The following is a 16,873-nucleotide window of genomic DNA, read 5'->3' as shown; positions in this document are numbered from 1 at the left end:
ATTTGTTCATTCCCACTAGACTCTCTCCTCTGTACACTATAAAATGACCCATTGCAGTGACGTCTCTGTAGATGAGCCTATCGGACGTGCTACGCAGCAATCTCTCCACCGTGTCCTGGTTCTGCCCCCAGGCTTCCTCCCAGTGGGACAAACCCAGAACACCCCCCCAGGAGACATCCTTGTGCCTGAACCACCTCTCTGGTTTCCCTGAAACCATATTCAGTCAGCTGAAGATAATTTAAGGGTTTTTGTTTCGGAGTCTTTATTTGACAAAAGTAGAGTTAAGCAGATAAGAGCATGGGGGGAGATGCAATCCCACACAAAAGGACTTCATTAAATTTGATGTATGATGTACTCAGTGAGTACTAAGGGAGTCCCATACATAATTTAGCTCAGCTAAATGTACAATTAGATTATGAACAGTCACACGGATGACTTAAAAAAAATCAAATGGAAAAACAAATTTTGTGTACAACTTTAACTTCTATAGGTTGTCTTTCTTCAGTGAAGGCTTGGAGAGTCCTGAATCAGAATATTGTGGTCTTTCTCTATAAATAACAAACTCAGACAAAAATACTTAACAAGTATTTTTACTTCAGAAGCTAGGATGATCTAATAGATGAGTAAAATAAAGGAAGTCCAACCTCAAACCCTACTGAAAGGCACCAACCAGATGGTGGACCTTCTTGCTGTGTGGCAACAGTGTTAACCACCATGCCACCGTGCTGGCCCAAGAGTGAAAATGTCATCCATATAGTTATTTCTTTCTTTCATTCTTTCTAATACAGTGAATGACTGTTGGAGATGACTCTATTCTAACTAATGTATGAAACTAATATAGATGCAAATCCATTATCTAACATGTTTGAAAAATTGGTATCAGGGAGCTAGCAGAGCTAGTGGCCATGCTCCCCGTTCATGTTGAAAGGATGCAGCTGACATGGAGCCATCTGATCAAATGGTTAAAGGTTTTTCCTGGCACACCCAGCAGGGAGCAGTGTGAGATCCCCTAGGAGGAACTGGAAAATACTTCTGGGAAAGATCTGGACTAAAGGTCACACCCACAATGTCCTGGAGTAAAGCCTAGTCCTGAAACACAATGACTCTATTCACACAATTTGAAAGCTTTTCTTTTTTTTTAATCTGAGTTTTTAAGTGAGTAAAAAAAAATACAAAAGAAGTGGAAACCGTAGGGGCAAAACAGACACAGATAAAAACAATTGAAACAATCACACTGGGGAGGAAGTAAAATCAAGCAGAAGACACTGGTGACTTGTGCTATGGGAAAAACATGACGAGGTCAAACACACAATACAGACTGAAAACAATACAGTTTTTGCATAAAAGCAGTGGTGTGATGTGTATGAGAGGAAAGGCACTGTAGACTAATGTATTATTAAAAGTTTGTGCATTAAGTCAGTGAGATAGGAAAAGAAATGCTACATATTAATGAACTTTAGCCTATTTGAAGCCAGGAAAGAAAGCTGACTGTGAAAATTAACAGACAGTCTAGGTATAAAACGTGCGACTGAATAAATATTCAGTCTGATGTTTAAATGAAATGTTTCATTTTCTCATGTCTCAGTCATTCAAGTGGCTGAGATAGTCTTCTCCAAAGACAATCATCTGTTTCAGTGCACACAGGATGTGAGCATCAGTGGCATCATTTGTATTGATTTCTGAACTGTAGTTCTTCACAAGAAAGATGCTGTTCACTGGGAGGCCCAGAAGCTGGCTAAATTTGTAGACCTGAGTGTTGAAAAGATTTCAGTGATTCAGTAACTGTAAAAAGATTTCAGTGCTAAATTTAGAAAATGTAACTGAAAAAGTGCATTCAAAATTAATAAAATTTACCTGTTCCTTCAGGTAGTCACTCTTGTAGATGTTGTTCACATTCTTTTGTGCCTTGGGACAGGCGTCATCAACTTTAGTGAGAATAGCCAGCTGGGGAATTTCTGTTAATGCAAAAACGTAATCACTTTATAAACATTTGTTTTTCTCCCTCTTTTTTTTGCTGCATATTCCATAAATTTATATATATATATATATATATATATATATATATATATATATATATATATATATATATATATACACATATATATACAGTGGGGCAAAAAAGTATTTAGTCAGCCACCAATTGTGCAAGTTCCCCCACTTAAAATGATGACAGAGGTCAGTAATTTGCACCAGAGGTACACTTCAACTGTGAGAGACAGAATGTGAAAAAAAAAATCCATGAATTCACATGGTAGGATTTGTAAAGAATTTATTCGTAAATTAGGGTGGAAAATAAGTATTTGGTCACCTCAAACAAGGAAAATCTCTGGCTCTCACAGACCTGTAACGTCTTCTGTAAGAAGCTTTTCTGTTCCCCACTCATTACCTGTATGAATGGCACCTGTTTGAACTCATCATCTGTATAAAAGACACCTGTCCACAGCCTCAAACAGTCAGACTCCAAACTCCGCCATGGCCAAGACCAAAGAGCTCTCGAAGGACACCAGGAAAAGTATTGTAGACCTGCACCAGACTGGGAAGAGTGAATCTACAATAGGCAAGCAGCTTGGTGTGAAAAAATCAACTGTGGGAGCAATCATCAGAAAATGGAAGACATACAAGACCACTGATAATCTCCCTCGATCTGGGGCTCCACGCAAGATCTCATCCCGTGGGGTCAAAATGATCATGAGAACGGTGAGCAAAGATCCCAGAACCACACGGGGGGACCTGGTGAATGACCTGCAGAGAGCTGGGACCAAAGTAACAAAGGTCACCATCAGTAACACACTACAACGGCAGGGAATCAAATCCCGCAGTGCCAGACGTGTTCCGCTGCTGAAGCCAGTGCATGTCCAGGCCCGTCTGAAGTTTGCCAGAGAGCACATGGATGATACAGCAGAGGATTGGGAGAATGTCATGTGGTCAGATGAAACCAAAGTAGAACTTTTTGGTATAAACTCAACTCGTCGTGTTTGGAGGAAGAAGAATACTGAGTTGCATCCCAAGAACACCATACCTACTGTGAAGCATGGGGGTGGAAACATCATGCTATGGGGCTGTTTTTCTGCCCAGGGGACAGGACGACTGATCCTTGTTAAGGACAGAATGAATGGGGCCGTGTATCGTGAGATTTTGAGCCAAAACCTCCTTCCATCAGTGAGAACTTTGAAGATGAAACGAGGCTGGGTCTTCCAACATGACAATGATCCAAAACACACCGCCCGGGCAACAAAGGAGTGGCTCCGTAAGAAGCATTTGAAAGTCCTGGAGTGGCCTAGCCAGTCTCCAGACCTCAACCCCATAGAAAATCTGTGGCGGGAGTTGAAAGTCCGTGTTGCTCGGCGACAGCCCCAAAACATCACTGCTCTCGAGAAGATCTGCATGGAGGAATGGGCCAAAATACCAGCTACTGTGTGTGCAAACCTGGTAAAGACCTATAGTAAACGTTTGACCTCTGTTATTGCCAACAAAGGTTATGTTACAAAGTATTGAGTTGTATTTTGTTATTGACCAAATACTTATTTTCCACCCTGATTTACGAATAGATTCTTTACAAATCCTACCATGTGGATTCATGGATTTTTTTTTTCACATTCTGTCTCTCACAGTTGACGTGTACATCTGGTGCAAATTACTGACCTCTGTCATCATTTTAGGTGGGGGAACTTGCACAATCGGTGGCTGACTAAATACTTTTTTGCCCCACTGTATGTATATATATATATACACATATATATATATATGTATATATATATATACACATATATATATACATATATATATGTGTATATACTTATATATATATGTGTATATATGTATATATATATACACATATATATATGTATATATATATATACATATATATATGTGTATATATATATACATATATATATATTAGGGGTGCAACGATACACAAAATTCACGGTTCGGTTCGATACTTTGGTGTCACGGTTCGATATTTTTTCGATACAAAAAAAATGTTCATGCCTTTTTAATTTGTCATTTATTAAACTTATAAATATATATTTTAACTCAAAAGTACAGTTTTTTAATTTAATGTTGCTGAAACAAAAGTAATTAAAAAAATAAATATATCTCAGGGCTCTCAAAATTTCAAAATCCCTGGTAGCCCTTCGGGCAGGGACTCTTCAGTTTTTGGTAGCCCAAAATAAATTTAAGTAGCCCGAATAAAAAAGAGAGCAATTTTTTGATTGATGTTTTGTTTCCTTTACAATATTATACATTAAAGTATAATATTGTAAAGGAAACAAAACATTAATCAAAAAATTGTTGAAAAACAAATTACAACATTGTATAAAAATTACAATCATCAACTCAAATACTTGGTTCTAATTGAACAGAAATTTCTATGAACTTGTAAGAACTGTGTAGGACATGAATCAGTCTGTGTCAGATCCTGAATTTGAAATTTCCACTGAAGTTACGGGTAAGAAAAAAGTGGAACCAAGATCTAGGCCATTTGCTTTTTGAAGTTTGCAAAGACTGCTAAATTTTGCCAGTGGTAGTTCACTCTTTGCAACATAGTACGCTGTTCTAAACAGATTTTTCAGGTTTATTTTTAGTATGTTATTTGCAATTGGTGTTTGTTCTGGGAAAGATATTGCAGACTGAGCAATAATGCATTTCTTGCATTTCTCATGGGTTCTAATGGGGGCCTTTCTTAAAATGACTGGTCCCAGTAACAAAGGCGCTTGTCGACTCAGAAATCGAGAGAAAACCAACAACACACCCGGCAGAACATTATGTTATTTACACGGGTGCACATAAGTGGTCCGCATGTGCGCGTTCGCTGTCAAAATAAAAGACGCGCACCAGATAAGAAGTTGCAACGCGCGTTTGCGTCCATATAAAAAGCACTGTTTTTGTCCGCTAGAGTGGGATTTTCACGGCACATTCCGCACCACATCTCTGTGCGTTCATCATTTGTTTGAAGCCAGCTCACCTCCTGCAACCACTTTTCCGAGAATACGTGCTTCTTTTGTGGTTCGGACTCCTTCTGACATTTGTTTGGAGGTGGAGGAACACCAAAGTAATTGCTTAAAGGAGCTTCTTCGACATCTTTAAGAGTTCTAAACAAATGTCTGTCCTCCTCCAGAAAATCTTATGTATGCAAACACGCGTTACAACTTCATATCTTGTGCGCGTTTTTTTTTTTTTTTTTGACAGCGAATGCGCACCTGCGGACCACTTATGTGCAGCCCTGGTTATTTAGCTCGTCATATTGCAGCCACAGAAATTCTTTTGTCCATGAAACCATAAAGCTGCACTTTCTTTTTGCCTTATAGTCTGATTTGTCATAACTTTTCCGTTTTGTGGTAAGCTTTTCTTTGGCTGTCACTTCTTCACCCTGACCTGTCTTATTTGGCTCAGCAGAACTAAAATATATATCCTGCTGCTTTTACACACACACACATAACGGTCAGCGATTCTCTGCGCGATCAACCTCTCACATGTTTAAGCTTGCTGCGGGAGATTTCACTTGTCATGTTTGCATAGTAAGCTAACGATTGATAAGACGATGTCAGAGGAATTGGTGCACAAATTATCATCACTCACCAATCAGTGCTGTCGCTCTCTATACACAGTTCGGGCGATTGCAAAGTGAAAGCAAAAAACAAGCGCAAATTCAAACGCGATTTCAATATGTCACATATTGACAGTGGCTCACCGATGCCAATGACATAATTACCCAGCTACATTTCCGAAAGAATGCAAAAGCATTGACATATATTTTTCCTTCCTACAATAGGCCGACGGGCAGGGCAGAGATCGATTTTGGTAGCCCGACTGGAAAAATCGCTAGCCCCGGGACGTCGGGCTAGCGATGTTGCAAGCCCTGTATCTGATTGAGGAATCACTCATCTTTGGAAAAGAGAGTTTATTACAGAGAAATGGCTCTTTCCAAAATAAAAGCTATACTATCCGCTTCTTCTGGGCTATATTCTCAGCAGCATATTGTAGCGGGTCAGGGCTGTTCGGAGTTCTGTTTGTACAGTTATGTTTTGTTTATGTTGCCATAGTGACGGGTGACGCCCTCTCGCTGCGACGGTGTGTCCTTCCGGGGTCAGAGGGCGCCCTGTGTGTGTGTGTGTTTTTTTTTTGTTGTTTTTTTAACTTTATTTAACAAACAATGAGTATACAACATACGAACAGATGAAGTATACAAAACAACAGAACATGAACATAAAAGCCAAGGGTAAAAGAAAAAGGTAACAATTATAGGAATACACGCAAAAATTCACATACATATATTGTTTTGAGAGCTTTTTTGTTGGTGGAGTCTGATATTGATTGTATGTACATTTCCACATGGGCGCCCTGTGTGTTGTTGTTGTTGCTGTGCGGTTGCCGCGCTGAGCAGTTAGCTAGCGGCAGTGTTCTTCTGCAGATGTCAATAAACGGCTGTGCTCCCTGGCTAGCTCACGGGAAGTAAGACCAAACGACACCTCCCTCTCCTCCTTGTCTGAGCTCGCCACATTGGTGTCAGAAGTGGGATGATGGTGGCACCCCATGTTCTGACCCGAGTGACTTTTCCCCCGCGGGTCGTGACCAGCCGGTGCGCCAAAAGAAGGCACCTGGACATTTGCAGGACTTTGTGTGGGGTAATGGGGTCGTCGGGGACGACTGACCCCTTAGATGGGGGCTATGTAGCGGGTCAGGGCTGTTCGGGGTTCTGTTTGTACAGTTATGTTTTGTTTATGTTGCCATAGTGACGGGTGACGCCCTCTCGCTCCGACGGTGTCCTTCCGGGGTCAGAGGGCGCCCTGTGTTTGTGTGGGTTTTTTTTTGTGTGGTGTTGTTGTTGTTGCTGTGCTGTTGCCGCGCTGAGCAGTTAGCTAGCGGCAGTGTTCTTCTGCAGATGTCAATAAACGGCTGTGCCCCCTGGCTAGCTCACGGGAAGTAAGACCAAACGACACCTCCGTCTCCCCCTTGTCTGAGCTCGCCACATTGGTGTCAGAAGTGGGATGATGGTGGCACCCCATGTTCTGACCCGAGTGACTTTTCCCCCGCGGGTCGTGACCGGCCGGTGCGCCAAAAGAAGGCACCTGGACATTTGCAGGACTTTGTGTGGGGTAAAGACAAGGAGGAGACACATCCGTCTCCTCCTTGTCTGAGCTCGCCACAATATTAAACATATCAGGTCCCCATAAGGAGAATCATGTGCTAACGGCTGTCTAAATGACTCGGGTAAAGTTTGTAGCATGCATGCCTGCATGCTTGTTGTTTTCGTCTGCTTCCACTTGTCTTTGCACTAGGATGATGTCGGCGTAAATGTGCAGTCATATTCGTTGTGTTCCCACTAATGTTGTCTGCGTTAATCTCGTTGAAATGACCTTAACGCCACAACACGGCAAATCTCCGTTAACGAGCTACCCCTGATCGCCCCGTGCGTGGGGCTAGACGGCCAACACGTTAACGAGCTAACTGCACTAACACACTAGTTCCCACCCATGTAATTGAGCATTGCATGGCACATCCAACATACTGTTTTACTTTAGTCCATGACGCGCTTACCTTCAGGGTCATACGTCACATGAAAACCAAAATAATTCCAAACGCCAGATCTGAATGAGGGTGGGGGAGGTTCAATTTGCCATGTTGCAAGGTGAGCTTAACTTCTGTCTTGCTAGCTTGCCCTGCGCTCTTCCTTCTGGCAATGCTGTCTGTGTTGAACGCTCAGTGGATCTGCGCTCGACAGTGCAGCCTAGGCGGAGTAGTCGAACGCAGATTCACTGAGCGCTCAACACAGACAGCATTGTCAGAAGGAAAGTTGATAAAATAAATTACAAATGTTGTATTGTTCGATACATATGCGTAGCGAACCGAAAGCACTATATCGAACGGTTCAATATCGATACGAGTATCGTTGCACCCCTAATATATATATATATATGTATATATGTATGTATATATGTATATATATATATATGTATGTATATATGTGTATATATATGTATATATATAATTAGTCCAAATAATGTATTACAGAAAAATTTGCAACTGCTACCTTACCCAACGTAGTGGCTGCCAGTCTGATATCTCTCAGCTTTGCGATCATGTCCGAAGTTAGTAAAGACACTACGCCAGCAGGAACAACAGTGACCACAACATGAACTCTTTCACTCAGTTCAGGAGCAGCGTTGTATCCTAGATCTCCCTCTTCCAGCTTGTTTTCAGGATCAAACTAGAAAACAATGGAGTAAGAAGAGGTGTAAAGAAGATTACACCTCTTCTTACTGAAACTCATCTCAGTTTATATCTCTTGTTTATTAAATAAACAAGAGTTTAAGTAATAATTGTGATTAATTATGATTATATTCAGAAGGCACAAACTAAACAGAGCCCTGAAAAAAGTCTTACGAAGTTTTGACTGTGGAGAAGATGAGATAGGATGAAAGACGGTAGAAGTCAGAATCAAGGGTCTTCAAAGTCAGAAAAGAATGAACTGACTATGCAATAAGGACTTAAAGGCTGCTGAAGTCCAGAAATTATCAGCCTGTGATAAATGCCTGAGGACATGGAGGGAGTGATGCTTGAAAGAAGAATAGCAGGCTCATGCTGAGACTGAGAATATCACTGCTAAAATTATTATGACTCAAAAGAAAGGTAGCACATCATAAACAGAACTTGTCACAAGATCTAAACCAAGACTACACACCATTACTCAACTCTGAACTCACACAGCTTATTTTTAAGATATTAACTTTTATCTTGTAGGCATATAAAATAATAATTTGTAAACATATATTCCCCTACTATATCCCATACATTTGAAATGAAAACACTGTAACACTAAAATGTAAATGCAAATCTAGTGATTTGCAAATCGTATGAACCCATATAAGAACACAAATAAACAAAACCAAAAAACTAGACATATGAAGCAAAGCCAAAGGTCAAAAGATTCTACCTCGTAACCATCTTTCACATGTCCTCGTAGGGCAAGCTTAATGTCTTCCACATGAACGCCTTTGGTCCTTTCCATGCCCATGATGTCATTAATAACAAATGAGTAATGACCTTCATTGGTTTTGGAGAATTTATATGTTTTGTACTGAAAACAGAAGATGGAGTTCATAAGTCTTTGTTTAAAGCAGCTACAGTCATTATTTGACAGTAAAAAAATGATAGATAGATAGATAGATAGATAGATGGAAACATACATACCTTTTTGGTGAATGAATCTGCTGTAACGTGTTGATCTGTTGGAGCTCGACTAGCAACTCTGCCTTGTAAAACGCTGTCAACAGAGTTGATGAAGGTAGATTTCCCCTCACCAGTTGGCCCAATAAGCAGAATTCTGAGATGGGTAGCTTCATGATTTCGAGGACTGTACGATTTCAGAAAATCCAGCGTATCCTGGTTATTCCTGCAAACAATCAACCAAACAGACACTGAAACTTTACAAATAATTTGTTTTTGTTTTTAGAAATAAAAAGGTATCACTTAAATTTTTCTAAAAATTTAGCATAAATAATATTTCTTGAACTTTAGCCAAAACCTTCTTTTAGGCCATACCAGTTTTGTGTTTTACCAACAAAAACTGAGCTATCATGAGCAGGATAAACAACACCAAATATTATGTCAGTGATCTGGGGCATGTAGGTTTGGATCCCCCCCCCCAATCAGTAACGCCTTTGTTTAGAAACTGTAGTGTGTCTTTCCTTATATTATCTTTGTCTAATATTTACATTTATTTGATAATCTGAAACATTTAATTGTGAAAAAAGAAAAATGAATACAAAAGAAAGAGGACAAACACATTTTCACACCACTGTAGTCTCAACAGAGTTATTCTTGTTCACTAGCTGGCCCGCTAAGAAGGGGTTTGAGAAGAATGGTTTCATTATTTTGATATTTTTGAAATTTCACAAAATCAAGAATTTTTTATTTATTCTTGTTAATTAAAACAAAACAAAACATTGAAATAAGATATGGCTTGCACTATTAGCATAAGAGCGATGCTCTGCTATCACACACAACAGTCAGCTACCAAAACAAAAAATCTAAATTCTGTGTTAAGGAGCAGAACGAAGCCAAAACAATAATATATGTTTATCATACTCACTTTGGCAAAGGCCTCCATGACTGACTAAATACTGAAGAGGAAAATCACATATGTTAACATAATGGGAAGACAGGAACATAAACAAATAGTGTCACAATGCAAAAGTGTTACCTTGACATCATTATCATTTAATAAAATTTGAGTGACAGTAGGTGGAGCATCTATTGCTAATATTGTTACTGTTTTTTTGATGTTCACCTTAATTACTTGGTTAGGTTGAAGAATAAAAGTTCTTTAAAAATGTTTCACATATAAGGATTTCACAGTTTTCAGTGTTTGTTGTAAAAATAAAATAAAAAACCCAATCATAAATGTTTTTAATTTTTTTTAAACTCTGGATCAATGGAACGATCATGCATTTTGCTCTGAGACTAGTGCGACATGTAACAGGTCAGGACTTACCTCCGCCCATATCTGTAAAACAAGACAATTATATGAAAAGGTCAGCAAACTGAAATAAAAAAAGATGAAACTAGATATGATTTGCAATTCAGAGTCTTTCATGGTCCCTTCCTCCTCACTATATGCGTTTGAGTCCATTCCAAGATTCAGAATCCTTCAATTGAGTCTCATAAACAAATATTTTATTGACAGTAAAACAGAAAATATAACAGATATTTAAACTAAGATATTTTACTGTTTCATGAAAAATATTAGTAATTAGTATAAATATAAGTTATAAGTATATTTATACAAACTAATAAAAATATTAATTTAATCGTTAATTGTGAATATGATGACAGCAACATGCTACAAAAAACTTTGGAGGTGAGCAACAAAATGCTGGAAAAGTAAATGGTGCTAACAAGAAGCAGCCAGAGGAACACTTTACAGCTAAATAGGTTAATTTACAACAGCTCAGTGACATGATTGGGTATAAAAAGAGCATCTTAGGCAGAGTTTGTTAGAAATAAATATGGGCAGAAATTCATCAATCTACAAACATTATGCAAATTATGGAACAATTTCAGCAACATTGGGTGTTCAGGATCAGGCTGCACTGCATTAAAAACAGGCATGATTCTGTCATTGAAATCACTGCAGTGAGTCAAAGCAGTATAATTGAAAAGGTCTTACCTTCTCCGACGTGGTTCTGGACACAATGACTGCAATGGGGTGTGTGGGGGTATTCTGTTAGTTTCCTTACTGCTTTCACTTTCATATTCATCTATTTGTTTTCAAGTAAGCCATGTGACTTTGAAGAAGCATAGTTTTCTTGTTCACATTACTTATTGAATTACTGACATGCAGGTTAAGTAAATGAATCACACAGGGTTAGTTTACTCAGATTTCAATTTTGTTCATTCTTGTATTTAGTCTTGTTCCAAGACGCTAGCTTTTTTATACTTTTCTTCTCTCCAGAGTATTCCATCCTCTGGTGTCACGTTTACTGTATTTCGTTCATTCATGTCTGTGTTTTCCCTCTTTAGCTGTTACACTTTCTGTTTTACTTTAAGAGTTAGTTTTTGTTGTGTTTTGCTTTTAGTTTTGCTTTTCTTGTCTTCTGTGATGTAGTTCCTCTGTTAGCCAGAGGAAGGAAAGGACTCCTCTTTCCCTACCTGCCCTTCTGTGCATATGTATAGTCATCTTTTCCCCTTCCCCTTTGTCAGAGTGTCTGTTATGCTGTTACTTGAAGCACTTTCCGAATGTGACAAATATTATTTAAAGGTAGATCTTTTTCAAAAACCTTCTCAAACTGCAGATTTGGAGCTTAGGTCTGTTATTTGTGTGGCCCGGTCATGGGGAATGAGACAGGACACAGGAAATACTCTTTTGTGGGCTTTTTTATTCTCCGACTGTACTCGGAGGAGCACAGTTTTAATTCTGTAGTTTTGAGTGAAACGGCAAAATTTAACTATTCCACTGGCTCAGCCTAAACTGCCTTTCAGGGTCTGAGACAACAGTAACTATCATATGTACATGTTAAATCCAAACAGTATAGACAACAGTAGTGACCTGTCAAGAAACAAATACAACAAAAAAAGAGAAAACAAAACAAATAAACACATTGTTTACATCCCACAACTTCGCAGGTCAACTGGCAATAAAGTGCACTGTAAACTCTCTTTTAAACATACATTTCTATGGGAGAACATCATGAACTCACTTCGGTTTCTCCACACAGCTACTGTGCTAGGACAAGTACACACGCAGGAATCACACAGCAAGTGATCTCCCCTCTGAATCAAACAGAAACATACAGAGTTATGCAAAGTGAGTAAAAGTATAAACTTAACAACTTTGAAATCTGTTAGGACACTGTAACTACTCACGCCAACCCGCTCTTCAGTCCCTTTCACAGCACGTGACCATTAAACATGGACCCGTCGCGCGTTAAGAACTGTACAGAAATGGTCACAAACCTGGAGTCATTGCTAAAGAAACTTAGCTAATTACAGTCTACTACAACACTGGTGACAATATTTTGCAGTATGCTACACTTTTTAGCACATTTACCTCGTGTGTAGCTAGCCACAGAATCTTTTGCAGTCTCTAACTCTCCAGTGCTCCCGCTCACAGCGCTCAGTGTGACACAAACTTGAGTGCATGCGTGCTCTGGCTTATGGCGGCTCTTAAAGGGACAGTATACCCCCAAAACGCGAGGTCTAGTCATCACCATGACAACCCTACAACAGACCTCCGGTAGACAGGCAACCAGTCAAAAACACAATTCCCTCTTTTTAAACCCTTTCCATGCGTAGTATTAGTTCACTTGGCTACATTCTCCCCTGCTACGAGTCAATGTCCTCGGTGACCCCCTGCTCATCCACCATTCCCCTGAGTTTGGTGGTGTAGAGAACCATACCGGCTAACACCTGGGAGAGTACATCTGGACTGAAGGATACTGCATTGCATGCTGACCTAGGTAGATTAAATGGGTTTGTGTGGACCCCTGCAGTTTCTCTCCTACTCCTGCGTGTAGCAGGTGTGGGTGGACCGGCCTCCGCTTTCTCTTTCTTTCCTTTCCTAGGAGCTGGAACAGGTTTTGCCACCGGTTCTTCACTGGAGAATCCAATGCTTCCTGGCCCAGGTGGAAGGTAAGCTGCTGGCTCCACCTCGAGGTCATCAGGGTTGTCGCTGCTCTCTTGCCCTAGCAGATCCTCACCCATATTTTCAGTTCCATTCTCCAATTGGTTTCCAGGCTCGTTGACCGTCGGAACCAAGTTCCCAGGTCCCTGAGCCACTGGCAGCTCCATTGGGTACTGGACCTCCTCCATCAAGGCAAACTCTGGATGCTCAAGCTCCGTATCAGACACTTGGTGCTCATCTGCAGAACTGACTTCCTGGTCACGTAGCCTTGGGTTGGGTGCAGGTATAGACCCCACGCATGGCCTCAAGTTAGATCTGTGGACTCTTTTCACCAGCCCTCCTTCCAGTGGCACTACTGTGTATGTTGTCCCTTGGATATCAACCACTTTGTACACAGGGGCTGCCCAGGCATCTTGAATTTTATTCCTTCCTGGTGGTCGGTAACGGAGATACACAAACTGTCCGATGTCAACAGGTGGACAGAACACCTTTCCTTGCTGCTGAACCACTCTCTCTGCAGCCTTCCGTTCGGCAAATTCTCTGGCTCTGGCATGTGCATCCTGGAGACGCTCCTGGTGCACTGCTAACCAGTCCAGTTTGTCATCCTTCACTTCCTCCCGGCCCAACAATGCATCAACGGGTAGATGTGGGTGGACCCCAAACAGCAGGTAATGGGGAGAATACCCTGTCGTTGAGTGCGGCGTGACATTGTAAGCATACACCAGCTCTGACAGATGCTCGGGCCAGCGCCGCTTCTTCTCAGGGGGAAGCGTACGCAAGAGGTTGTGTAAAGTCCTGTTGAACCTCTCACAATGTGGGTTACCCTGAGGGTGGTGGGGTGTTGTACGCGTTTTCTTCACTCCATACAGTTTGCATAGCTCAGCAATCACTGCGCTTTCAAAATTCCTGCCCTGGTCTGAGTGCAGGCGCTCTGGTACCCCATACTTCAGGAACCACTCTTTCAGGATAACCTTAGCTGTGGTATCTGCTTTTTGATCTCGTGTGGCAAATGCCTGACTGAACTTGGTGAACACGTCAGTCATTACAAGAACGTTTTCACGACCATCTCAAGGGTGGTATAATCAACAGCAACAACTTCAAGTGGACGGGTAGCCAAAAATGGAGCGTGGGGTGCCTGAACTTTGGGTTGAGGCATCTTTGTTAACACACACCTCTGACATTTCTTCACCCAGTGCTCAACATCTTCAAACATGCCTCCCCAGAAACATCTTTGTTTCAACAATCCCAGTGTGCGTTCGATTCCCTGGTGTCCCATGTGATCATGCACACTCCTGAGCACTTTTTCTTTAAGACAGGCAGGTAGTAGCAGCTGATGGCACTGTCCAAGGTGAGCATCTTCAATTACACGGTATAGCAGTCCATCCTTTTCTCTGATCCGAGGCCACTGCTTCAGTAGAGAACGTACCGGTTTAGACAGACCCCCTCTCTCTCTGTAGGTGGGTCTCTTCTGTCTGCTCCAAAACTCTCTCAAAACACCAATTGTTGGGTCTGACACTTGGAAGCGATAGAGTTCTGCATTGGAATAACCAGGCATCGTTGGGGTGTTGCCCAGCACAGCCTCACTGACTGCTTCCCCATCTGGTTCGGAGGCCTGCAGCAGTCTGATCCTACAAGCCTCAACTCCAGCCATGACAAGATCTGAGCCTAGACTTGTACCTGCCCTTAGCACATTACATATGGATATAGAGCCATCATATTCTGCATCCTCACTGTCAGGTTCTGCCGTGTCAACTGTTGGTTGCCGAGAGAGGGCATCAGCGGCAGTGTTGCAGCGGCCAGGGCGATACTTAACATCGAAGTCAAACACAGACAGCTGAGCTACCCACCTCTGTTGAATGGCTCCTAAATTAGCAGTGGGCAGGTGGCACAAGGGATTGTTATCCATTATGATTGTGAACTTGGACCCCAGCAGATAACTCCTAAATTTTTCGGTGACTGCCCACTTTAACGCTAGGAGTTCGAGCTTCATGCTGCTAAAGTTTTGATCATTCTTCTCAGCCCCTCTGAGCCTCCTACTAGCATAAGCTATGACTTTATTCCTTCCCCCCTGCTTCTGAGACAGGACAGCGCCTAATCCAAGACTGCTAGCATCCGTTTCCAGCATGAAAGGGAGACTGAAGTCAGCATAGCCTAGAACAGGGGCACTAGTCAACTTTCCCTTAAGCAACTCAAAAGCTTGTAAGCATTGCGGTGTCCAGGCTGAAGCAAAAAGCTGTTTAGCCCTGACAGGACTTATCTCCTTAACACAGACATTCACCACATCATGGAGTGGCCCCGCAGTTTGGGAAAAGCCCTCAATGAATCTCCTATAGTAGCTGCAAAATCCTAAAAAGGACCTTAGCTCTTTCACAGTACTAGGGATGGGCCATTTTGCCACAGCGTTTATCTTGTCAGGATCTGTGCTTATTCCCTGAGCCGACACTTCATGACCGAGAAACTTGACCTTGAGCTGGAGGAAATGGCACTTCTCAACCTTAACCTTCAGCCCCGTATCCCTCAGCCTTTTCAAAACAGTCTCCAGTCTCACAATGTGATCCTGGAATGTTGATGAAAACACAAGCAGATCATCCAAGTAGATCAATACAATCTGAAAGACCAAATCACTCATTGTGGCCTGCATAAGACGTTGAAACGTCGCGGGGGCATTACATAACCCAAAAGGCATCCTTAAGTATTCATACAGGCCAAATGGTGTGGTAAAGGCTGTTTTTCTCATGTACCGCTACCTGATGGTAGCCACTGGCAAGATCTATGGTTGAGAAGAACTCTGCACCACTCAAGGCATCCAGGCTCTTCTCAATGCGAGGGAGTGGAAACGCATCACGCCTGGTCTTCGCGTTTAGTCTGCGGTAGTCTACACACAGTCTAAGACTCCCATCTGACTTGCGTACCAGAACAACTGGTGAAGCATAGGAACTCGAACTCTCCTGAATCACCCCCTTTCTCAACAGTTCAGAAATGTGCTCCCTGACCTCTTTGTACTGATTTGGTGGAATGTGCCTGTATGGCTGAGAAACAGGGGCTTCATCTACAACAGGAATTTCATGCTACATTTGTACAACTTTACAGGCTATAGTAATCCCTAGTACTACATAGTATTAACACAGGGATATCCTACCATGGACTGTATTATTGTTACTTCTTTGTCTAATAATGTCTAATATCCTTTGTCCACTATATACTCTCTCCCTGCTCTGCACATGTCCGAATTGTCTCAAGGTTTTCCTAATAATAATTTGGTCTCCAAACTGCTCAATCTGGGCTATGCCTCTGATGTGCTAATTTCGAATGTTGTCAATTTTAGACACTTACTTACTTAACCCCACTGAAATGTCTACTCATCTTTAACTTAGCCAATTTCAGCTCTGACTTCGGTCTTTTTGTCAGTTCCACAATTCTGAAATCATACATCACAGCAGATCTCACTACCATTTTGCAAACCTCCTCTTTCATTAGTGGTGCTATCCTTCTGCCACAAATCACCCCTGAAACTCATCTCAGTTAATATCTTTAAGCCATACCAATATCCTAAAGGCATGAACTATAATTTCCTGCTTCTAAATTCAGATCAAACTGAGGTTATTGTACCCTAAAAATCTCCGAAACATGGTGTCTAATCAGATACTTGCTCTAGATGGCATTACTATGGCCTCCATTAACACTATTAGGAATCCTGGAGTCATTTTCACCAGAACGTGTCCTTCAATGTGCATATTAAAAAAAATGTGT

At 41.4% G+C, this 16,873-nt stretch overlaps 1 protein-coding gene across 1 annotated transcript; it reads right to left on the bottom strand.

Moving 5' to 3' along the window:
- Window positions 1–1,147: 1,147 nt before the first annotated feature.
- Window positions 1,148–10,505, bottom strand: LOC101487000 (interferon-induced protein 44-like). Its single transcript, XM_024802311.2, has 7 exons — window positions 10,496–10,505; window positions 10,094–10,124; window positions 9,193–9,394; window positions 8,936–9,079; window positions 8,038–8,209; window positions 1,855–1,955; window positions 1,148–1,749 (listed from the first exon to the last, which is right to left on the bottom strand). The coding sequence occupies exons 1-7, from the start codon at window positions 10,503–10,505 to the stop codon at window positions 1,582–1,584; spliced, it is 828 nt and encodes a 275-aa protein (XP_024658079.1). The 3' UTR covers window positions 1,148–1,581.
- Between the last annotated feature and the right edge of the window lie 6,368 nt (window positions 10,506–16,873).

Source organism: Maylandia zebra, linkage group LG4 (genome assembly GCF_041146795.1).
Source record: "Maylandia zebra isolate NMK-2024a linkage group LG4, Mzebra_GT3a, whole genome shotgun sequence".
Taxonomy (NCBI): Eukaryota; Metazoa; Chordata; class Actinopteri; order Cichliformes; family Cichlidae; genus Maylandia; species Maylandia zebra.
The sequence above is the reverse complement of the archived record's forward strand: the minus strand, read 5'-3'. Positions and strand labels throughout refer to the sequence as shown.

Bases quoted from the DNA above. Each gene is read 5' to 3' on its own strand.
- LOC101487000 (XM_024802311.2), bottom strand. The intron at 8,210-8,935 runs GTAGAATCTTTT...ATTGTTTTCTAG, and splicing joins ATGTGAAAGATGGTTACGAG to TTTGATCCTGAAAACAAGCT. The intron at 1,956-8,037 runs GTAAGGTAGCAG...TTGCATTAACAG, and splicing joins ACTGGCAGCCACTACGTTGG to AAATTCCCCAGCTGGCTATT.